This window comes from Sphaerodactylus townsendi, linkage group LG10, assembly GCF_021028975.2.
Source record: "Sphaerodactylus townsendi isolate TG3544 linkage group LG10, MPM_Stown_v2.3, whole genome shotgun sequence".
Classification (NCBI taxonomy): Eukaryota; Metazoa; Chordata; class Lepidosauria; order Squamata; family Sphaerodactylidae; genus Sphaerodactylus; species Sphaerodactylus townsendi.
The window spans coordinates 38,411,826-38,422,287 of NC_059434.1; the positions used below are offsets into that span (position 1 = coordinate 38,411,826).

Consider the following 10,462-nt stretch of genomic DNA (forward strand, 5'->3'; position numbering starts at 1 on the left):
ACTTCCTATCACTTCAGTGTTCCTTCACATTGCCTGCACATAAATTTGTGTGTTCAGTTCGATAGCTCACATGCAAAACTGGGTTCTTCTGAATCCTTTGATATTTGTCCACATTGGGGCATTACATCTGTACTTGACTGACTTGCCTCTTTTTTTTTAATTGTAGGGTTTTCAAAGGCTGGCAGAGCTCATCAAAGAAGCTAAATGATTTCACTAAGTAAAGGATCCTTAAGTAACCAGAATGAGCTTCAGGAGACTTCGAGTCTCTTAAGATGTACCCTGTCATGAAATATATATTTTTTCCTCATCCTGGTGCAGTTGTGTTCAGGCTGCATATAAATGTCTTTGAACAGTGTGTTAAGTAATATGTGCAGCAAAGTTTAGATTATCTAGGCTGTCAGGGCAGTCTTATCACCAATGAATGAGAGACCATCTGCAAGAAAAGAGCTTAATTACATTTCTGGCTTCACAGAGTTTCTGTGTTTTGCCTTTTGTACTACATCTGAAGATGAGCTTGATGAAAGTTCAGGACTTTTTATGATATTGCTATTTATTACAAATCAGAAAAAAAATAATTACAAATAATATAATGGGTTTTTTCCCAGTTAAACCATGAATTTATCTAGTAGCTTTTCTGAGTATTTCTTCCTATTCACAGTAATCTGAAATGTCATGCCTGCTTACAATGGTATGCAACAAGAAACGCATAGTACACTGGCTGGCAACTACTTAAATGCTATATTATAACGAATTAAAAAACCCATTTTTCCATATCCATACAGTGGTATTATATATTTTCATATATTTCTCATCAAAATTCTTATTAACTAATAAACATCTAACTGTCATTTAGAAATACTGTCATTGATAGCAGAACTTTCTTGTTCCATACCATAGTATTACGTAGTACACATTCTGTTTTTGATGCCTGCTTACAAACCATCATATGAGTAGATTAAGTCGGAGAGACAAAATCCACAAGGAAATTTTTGTACAGATTCCAATATAGAAGCCCTCTCTGTACATATTGACCCCTCCCCCAAAAAATCAGACCAGCAACAGCACAACGATAATCCTCGGCCCTTAACTGTCCAAAGAAAATAACAAGATCTCTGCATGATCAGACTAGCGGTTCATCTAGTCCAACATCCTATTTCACATGGTGGCCAACCAGTTTCTTTGGAGGTCCAACATCAGGGAATAGAGGTCAAGGCCTCCTTCTGATGTCGCCTCATGGCACTGGTATTCAGAGGTTTACTGCCTCTGAATGTGGAAGTTCCCTTTAGTCTAGTAGCAACTGGCAGACCTGTCCTCTATGTCCTCTATCGAATTTCATACTCCAGAGACCATCTGCTAAGAATTAGGGAACGTTTCCTTAAGGAGTGGCTCTCTGCAACTTTACCCCTATCTGTCTTTACAACCACGGAGGAAATTTCAGCACAGGAGGCAGCCATTTCCTGGCAACAACAGATCTTTACAACCATGCAGGAAATTTCAGCACAGGAGGCACAGGAGGCAAGCCGCTCGGCAACAACAGATCAGCAAAAACAAGTACAGGCGGCAGAGACGAAGAGGCATGGAATTCTTGGGCCAGACTAATGAATAAGGGAATTAAAAAAACCCTCATTCCCTTCAATCTTTTCTTACCAATTTATGCTCACTTGCCAACAAGATAGATGAAATACTTCTTTTGAACAGGTGCAATTCGGATTTCCTTTACAACGCATTCGCCCCATGCTTTACTGAAACCTGGCTAAATGGAGAGCATTGATGATAATGTGCATACCGGGATTTCAGATATTTCGCTCAGACAGGATTGCAGAATTATCAGGGAAGAAAAAAGGAGGAGGATTATGTATATACATCAACAAAAGCTGGTGTCAAGACATAACAATAATTCAAAATTTCCAGATGAAAATTTGGAGTCCTTACTTAATTGTAAACCCTTTTATTCCCCTCGAGAGATAAATTCAGTTCTTGTTTTTTTTGGTTTATATTCATCCACAAGCATCTGTAAAAAAGGCATTAAGAACTCTAACCCATCAGATTATGGAGGCTGAAGCCAAACACCCTTGATTCACTGGTTATTATTTTGGGAGATTTAAACAAAGCAAACTTTCTATGGAAGACTCACCAAAATACTTTCAGCATGTCAACTGTCCCACCAGAGGCAAGAATATCCCAGACCCCCGCTCTACAACACTGAAAGATGCTTATCGGTCTTTACTAATGAAAGCAGCTGTAGGCCATTCTGATCATTGCATGATTCACCTTGTACCTGCTTACAAACAAAGATTTGGGAAGCCACAAAACCAATAATCCAAATTGCGAGAACTTGGACTGAAGAGGCACAGTTAAAGCTGCACGCTTGCTTTCCCTGTACAGACTGGAATACTTCTAAAGCCACCTCTGCAGCTCTGCATGAACTCACAGATACTGTAACATCATATGTCAGCTTCTTGTGAAGATCTTTGTATACCAACCAGGAACTTCATGCGATATAGTAACAACAAACCTTGGTTCACAGCTAAACTTAAGCAGTTACGCCGTTCCAAAGAAGAGGCCTCAAGAAAAGGTGAGGGATAGAATGCCGTACAATCAGGCTTAGAAATGTATTAACAAAGGAGATCAGAGCAGCAAAAAGAAACTACTCTGAAAAGCTAAAAAATCAGTTTTCACCAAACGGAACAGCAAACATGTGGAAAACTCTCAAAAAAATATCAATCGGGTTACAGTAAACCACCTTCCCAAGCTGAAGGAAATCAGCAATTGGCAGATCTAATTCTGAACGTGTTCTACTGTAGGTTTGAAAACAATCTACAGTCACCTTTCTCCACAACCTCTAACTCAGATGCATCAACAATAGCCAAACTTCCTATAACTGATCCCATTTCATTGGGTTTACAACCCCTGGTGATCTCAGAAAAGGAAGTGCAAGATCTATTTCACAGACAGACGCCTGGAAAAGCACCAGGCCCAGACAAGATAACACCTTCTTGCTTAAAAGTCTCAGCTGTCCAATTGGCCCCCATCTTCACCCAAATCTTTAACAAATCACTAGAGATGTGCTATGTTCCTTCCTGCTTCAAACGCTCCACTATCGCCCCAGTGCCGAAGAAGCCTTCCATCAAGGAACTTAATCCATTACAGACCAGTTGCTCTAACATCTGTAGTTATGAAAACTTTTGAAAGGCTAGTGATGTACCATTTGAAAACCATCACGGATCCACTGTTGGACCCCTTGCAATTTGGTAATACCGAAAGCAAATAGATTCACAGATGATGCTGTTAATATGGCTTTTGCACTATAATTCAGCATCTTGAATCGCCAAAGACTCATGCAAGGGTCCTCTTTGTTGACTTTTTTTAGTTCAGCATTCAATACTATCAGACCGGACATTCTTCTAACCAAACTAAATCAGCTAGCAGTACCTGGAGCATTAGTTTGTAAGTGGATCACAAGCTTCCTAACAGATAGGAAACAGCAGGTGAAGCTAGGAAAAATTACATCAGACACCTGTGGGCCGAGCTAATATAATTCCAAGGCTGTGTACTTTCACCACTTCTCTCTCTGTATACCAATGACTGCATCTCAAACGATCCATCTGTTAAAATACCTGGAAATTTGCAGATGATAATAACAGTGATTGGTCCTTGACTGGAGACAACGGCGAAACCGCATACAGACGGGAGGTTGAACAACTAGCCCCTGCGGTGCCACTGGAACAATCTAGAACTGAACACACTTTAAAACCGTAGAAATGGTGGTAGATTTCATATGAAACCCTCCCATCCCACTCTCACAATACTAGACAACATATCAACAGTAGAGACCTTTAAATTTCTAGGCTCCATCATATCTCATGACCTTAAAATGGACACCTAATATCAAAAAATGTCATTAAAAAAAGCACAACAAAGAATGTTCTTTTCTGCGCCAACTCAGGAAGCCTAAACTGCCCAAGGAGCTGCTGATACAGTTCAGAGGAATCATTGAGTCTGTCATCTGCACCTCTATAACTGTGTGGTTTGGTTCTGCAACCCAACAAGATCTAATAATAGACTTCAGAGAGAATAATCAGAACTGCAGAAAAAACAATTGCCAGTTAACCTGCCTTCCATTGAGTGACCTTGTATACCGTAACGGGTCAAAAGGGCTGTGAAAATATTTAATGACCCCTCGCATCCTGGACATGAACTGTTTCAACTCTTACCCTCTAAACGTCGCTACAGAGCACTGCACACCAAGACAACTAGACATAAGGACAGTTTTCCCCCGAATGCCATCACTCTGTTAAAACAAATAATTCCCTCGATAATGTCAAACTATTTCTTATATATTTATTATATAATTACTGCACTACTTTTTTTATCATTCCTCTTACCCATCTCCCAATTATGACTGTATGACTATAGCCTGTGCTGACATTTCATTTCATTTTTTATTATTTTATGATTTTACATTTTATGTTTTTATTACTATTGGATTACCTGACTGCTTTACTGTGACCCATGACAATCATTAAGTGCTGTAAATTCCAGATTCCTTTTTATCAAAATGTATTTTCTTTTATGTACACTGAGAGCATATGCACCGGAGACAAATTCCTTGTGTGTCCAATCACACTTGGCCAATAAAGATTCTATTCTATTCTATTCATTCTATTCTATCTATATAATCCCCTTTCAAAATTGTGTATGCTTGTGATCATCACTATGTTATTTGGCAGTGAACTCCATTTTAATCCCTCACTGTGTAAAGAAGTAGGGAATGCTGCTGTCTTCACACAGGCGCTTTCCAAAGAGGAGGGGGTGCTGTTGTGAAAGCGACTACATGAAGACAATGGGCACCCTGCTGCCAAAGTCAGGGTCCAACTTTGCAAAGGGGGGGGGGGCTGCCTGTGGAGTTTTCTAGTGCCTTTTGCATTTTCTCACTCAAAAGGCTTTATTGCAAGTCCAGAATAATTTTGTATCATTTGCAAACCTGGCCACTATACTGCTCACCCTCACATACTCACCCTCACAACAGCCTTTGAGTGGAGTCCCATATTATCTTCCCTCGTCATTAAAGATATTGTTGCAAGATTGCTGTCTAAGTACTGGGAATATCACTTTGATTTTGCCTAAAGTGTCTTTTGAAAAGGAATTAGGGAGTCGGACAAAATAATGTTTCTATTCTTGAACAGTTCTGGATATTTCCTGAATGGAAGCTAATTGTCACCTGATAGCTCACCAGAAATGCCTCTCAGCTGGCTGCTGGCCTGTTTATTTGTGTATGCATGAAGTTTGAGTTTTGTAGGGAACAGGCAGAGAAACCACAGCAAGTTCTGAATTGGCTGAAAGGTGAAGATCCTTGCACTGCAGGCTCTCTGAGACTAAACTGATGGGGAGCAGATCTAATTTGAAGGATCTGGAGGGCAGTGCCTCTTTGCCTCTTTCTGTGTTCTTTTCGAATAAGTAAATAAAACACTTCAGATATGCTGTGTATCTCCCTTCCTTTCTTATCCAAAGAAACCAAACCTGGGAAACTTCTCATTTAGGAAGCCAGTGTGTGTTCTAACCAATCATGACATTATCCCTTGTAAATTAACTATATTTGATCTACAAATGCCTTTGTTTGTACACATAAGAAATTGACTGTTCCAGCTACATTTACAGTTGTTCTTGTTCTTTACATCTTTGTTAGAGTGGCAGAATAGGGCTTTCCTTATCAAGATGCCATCTCATAATTGCTTATACTTTCAAGTATGATTCCTACTTCTTTCAAAATAAGGAATTGTTAGTTTTAGCAAATGTCCAAATAATTCATTGTATATAAGGTTTTAAGTCTTCATTTATTTTTATTTTATTCAATTTGTATTCTGCCCTCCCCTGGCAAAGCTGTGCTCAGGGTGGCTTCCAACATATTACAATCCATCAGTCAACATAAAGCAGTCAATAGTAATAAAATAACTTCAATTAAAATTCTAGAATTGTTCCTTCTTTTCCACAAGAGTATGGCAGCCCACAGTGTTGTCTGAATGTGGATTACAGGACGGATAAAAATGGGAGTCCCAAAAATAAATGTCTGGAGGAGATGCTGCATTTATTTGTTAATGGGTCTTGCAAGGAAAGGAGATGGGGAGGGAGAAGGGGGAAAGAGCAGTGGGAAGGGAGAAAAAGAGATAAGGGAAAGGAGAAAAATGAAAGTTCATGTATACACATAAATTATCTAATGCCAAAATAATTTAATGATATCCACCTGCTCCCACTCACACCCATAGGCCAAAATATACAAATACTGATGTATATGCTTTCCTGAGATGCCCTTTATGATAGGCGAGCTTGGCAAACCAATAAATAAATTTACAGATGTGAACAGTCAATGCTGTACATTAGTCTCATTGAAAGGTATACCAGCACCACATAGAGGAATCCATAACCATGCTAACAAAGGAATGTGAACCAGGTATGAAATCTTATCTCAGCTTTACACAAGTCAAATCCTTCTGCTATAGGTACCACTTACGTTTTCTCTCTGTTAATGCCCAATGTGTCCACAATGTTTAAAGCATTCCCTCATATTTTTTTTAGCTTCCCTTTTTAAAGTCTTGAATAGTTCTGGTCAAATATACATTTCCAAAATGTCTATGCACTATTATTTGAAGTTACCCTTGGAACCTCCCTCTATCTCTCAGTGTCAGAGGTCTGAAGACAGATAAGCTGGAAATTAGCCAGAGTAAATGACAGATTGCAAAGCAAAAAGGTAGGAAAGCAGAAAAGTAGGTAGAAGTACTAGTCAGATGATAATTTATTCTTCCTGAAAAACAGGTAATTCAGAATGATTAGTCAGACCAGAATGAGAGATGTTATTGTCAGGTAGAATTCAACTGGTCTCTTGTATCATTAGACTTGCAATGAGTTTATAGCTACAGTATCACACCCTGGCTACCTGTATGGTGGCATCACCCCAAGCTGGCAGGGCTGAATCTCACTCTGGAGTAAGTCGTGACTCTGGGGTTATAGGTATTGGCAAACAAGTGTTCTTTTAGCGAAAGTTCTGCCTGTTCCATAGGTGCTGTTTTCCATCACAGACAGTTCTGGATTCATTGAAATCACTAGGGCCTATTATGCAAGGAGTGTTGTCTGTGGCACTCCCAGCCCCAAGGTCCCTTCGCGGTGGGGTCTCCTCGTGTTTCCCTGTTTAAACACGATGAGGAGCTCCACTGTCTGCCACGCAGCTGTGCTCACGGCTGACTTCCCCTAATCAAAAGGCAAGTGTGACTTCCCCTAATCAAAAGGCAAGTGTGACTCTATGTCTTTTCCCCCACCCCCGTAAAAATAATTTACTGTCTGAACCACAAGCAGACACATATATTAACAAATTAATAATAAAGTTTGGAAGCCTCTTTTATCCAGAGATCATCAAACTTCAATAAGAAAACTCTCTAGATGAAGCACGATCCATCACTGTTTTCGATATTGATGTTTATGTCATGTTATATGCTTAGATCAGGCACAAATTTGTTAATCATGTCAGTGTTCTGATAGATAAATATTACCTGAGTGTTTCTTTTACACTCACTATCCAATTAAAAATGATTTATAATGGATGTCCACAAAAAACAGCAGTCTTAAGGAAAATATATCTCAGTGACACATTTACAAGAGCTTTAATATTTTATAAGGGATTTGTTGCAACATAAAATATTGTTTTCTTATGCGAAAGGAAATCAGTAATGTTTTGTTGCTTTAAAAAGTAAATGGATTGCTTGCAACTGTTAAAGCTTAATATAGTGACACTACTCAGTAGCTAGATATTGCAGGTCAGGTCATCAAGGCGATGGTGGATGTAGTGCAGTTCTGTGTAAAGTCAGCTTTCAAACATTTTATCAGGGATAATGCAGCATTTAATACCCTGTTTCCCTGAATATAAGACATCCCCTGAAACTAAGACGTAGTAGAGGTTTTGCTGAAGTGCAAAATATAAGACATCCCCCAAAATGTAAGACATAGCAAAGTTTTTGTTTGGAAGCATGTCCGACGAACAGAACACAGAAAAATAAGACATCCCCTGAAAACAAGACATAGCGCATCTTTGTGAGCAAAAATTAATATAAGACACTGTCTTATTTTTGGGGAAACACGGTATTAGATGTGAACATTGATTAAGATCTTTATTGCATGATCCCTAGTTTGCATATAATATCATAATGCTCTTTTTGTTGTTTTTAAGTCTCTTCTCCAAAAATTAGAGCAAAGAATTGCAGCTCAAAAAACAGTGAGGGGGTAATCTTCTATTTTGTTATAAAGAACATAAATTAAGCAGGTGTGTACAAACATGCCCGTGCTGCATAATTTAATTACATAATGTCAGCGTTGGCAAACCTTTTTGAGACCGAGTGCCCAAATTGCAACCCAAAACCCACTTATTTATCGCAAAGTGCCAACACGGTAATTTAACCTGAATATTGAGTTTAAGAGGAGAGGGAAGAAACTGTGAGGTATCAAAAAATGGCACAGTAAACACTGAAATTGAGTTTGGCAACAACATGGGGGTGTGGAAAACAGAAACGACCCATGGTTTTGGCAGGAAAAATAAAGTGATTTGGTATGGAGAGTAGACACTATGGCATTATACCCTACTGAGGCTCCCCTTTCCCCAAACCCCACCTTCTTGAGGTTCTGTCCCCAAAATCTCCAGATAGTTTCCAATCCAGAACTGACAATCATAAGCTTCCCCAAGTGCACCAGGCCATCTTAGCTCTGTGTCAGTTTTTCAGCATCAAAGGTATAAGCAGAGATAACTGAATTCCTGGCATTTACCAGCGCAGACTGAACACGCCAGCTCCTTGAGTAGAATTGAAGTGCTTGGGACAGTGTTTCCCAACCTTTTTGAGGTCAGGGTACCCTTGACCTCACTCTTCATATCTCACAGTACCCCTGCCGCCACCCTCCACCTTCCCCTCCCATTGCCCCTGCTTGCCACACGCCCACCTTCCCCTCCCAGGGTGAAGGGAAGCACTGGGGGGGGGTGGCTGCTGACCTTGTGGCAGGCCCTGCCCCATGGGTCAGCTCCATGTCCTTGCTAGCGCCAGTGGGAGACACCACAAAAATTAGGGGGGCGGTAGTGTTACCGCGGTACCCCTGGGACATGCTCACGGCACCCCAGGGTACCACGGAACCCTGGTTGAGAATGGCTGGCTTGGGATGAAGTACTGGATTACTGGATTAGCAGCCCCCAGAGTGAAGTGACAGCCCCTGAGAGTAGCAGGCATGTTCTGAGACTAGAATGACAGGTTCCAGAGTAGAATGACAGCGCTGTGACTGAAATTAGCCTCTACATCTGCACGTCACAAATGTTAGAGTAAAATGAATACCTTGCACTGATTTCAATCATAGGGTCTGTCATTCTACTCTGGAGGTTGTCATTCCAGGCCCAGAATACTCATTCTACTCCCAGGGGTTGAAATTTCACTCTGGGGACTGGCATTCCAGGCCAAAAGCATATCTGCTACTCCCAGGGGGCTGTCATTCCATTCTGCAGGCCATCATGCCAGTTCCAAAACAGTCTATCTGGGCCCAGGGATTGTCACCCACAATCCATTCCACATTTTCATTGCATTTCATGTTGTGCTGTAGCATGTTTTAATTGAGCCCATGCAAGTCAATTGGCATTCCTGGCTTCCATGGTTCCCAACAGGCAATCCTGTCCACTTTAGTACATCCTGCAGCAAATGCAAAAATTCTCCCAAGCTTACAGGTGTAAGCACGGTGTGCATATAGCAGACTGCTCAGTGAAAGTGACCCTTCCCCTGCCTTCAGCTGATTCCTCCTGACTCCCACCTTCACTAGCAAGAAACTGCCACTATGAGTGGGCCCTGCAGCAGCTGCCATTGGTTGACAAGTGACCAGCTAAGACTCCCTGCAATGCCAGCTGTGCTACTTGACCCCAACATCTCTATCTTGCTTGTACCGGATTGTATCTTAGTAAACTATTCAGAGAACGAACAATATATTAGAGTTCATACCAGGTCATTGACCAAACATGTTAGCAAACCATTTTAGTAAAACAGTAACCACAGAAGGCCATTTTTGCTAGACAGAAGTATTCTCATTAAAAACAGGATACCATGTCTCTCGTACAGCACTATTCCTGTTGTCTGTCTGTCTGTCTGTCTGTCTGTCTGTCTGTCTGTCTGTCTGTCTGGCTGGCTGGCTGGCTGGCTGGCTGGCTGGCTGGCTAACTAACAAAATCATCCCCCCATTCCCTCATTGTTTCCAATGGGAGCTAATAGTAGATGGGGCTACACTTTGAGGGTCTATAACTTTGGACCCCCTGAACCAAACTTCACCAAACCTGGATGGTATCATCAGGAGGGTCTCCTACAGATACTCTGAAAAGTTGGTACTGCTAACATAAACATTCCTCCCCTGACCAAAAATCCAGTTTTGAAGGATTTTAACTCTTGTGTTTTAACTT

The 10,462-nt window shown here is 40.7% G+C and overlaps 1 protein-coding gene across 7 annotated transcripts in view; it reads left to right on the forward strand.

Moving 5' to 3' along the window:
- The window catches only part of AADAT (aminoadipate aminotransferase), a 28,618-nt gene extending 28,304 nt beyond the window's left edge, over positions 1 to 314 (forward strand). For 6 of the 7 annotated variants that reach the window (XM_048509797.1, XM_048509803.1, XM_048509801.1 and 3 more), the window contains one exon: positions 167 to 314. In XM_048509797.1, coding sequence (XP_048365754.1) covers positions 167 to 208 — 42 coding nt within the window. In that variant the 3' untranslated portion in view covers positions 209 to 314. The remainder of the gene's footprint in view (positions 1 to 166) is intronic. The other variant, XR_007245647.1, reaches the window with a different exon arrangement.
- The last annotated feature ends 10,148 nt before the right edge of the window (positions 315 to 10,462 follow it).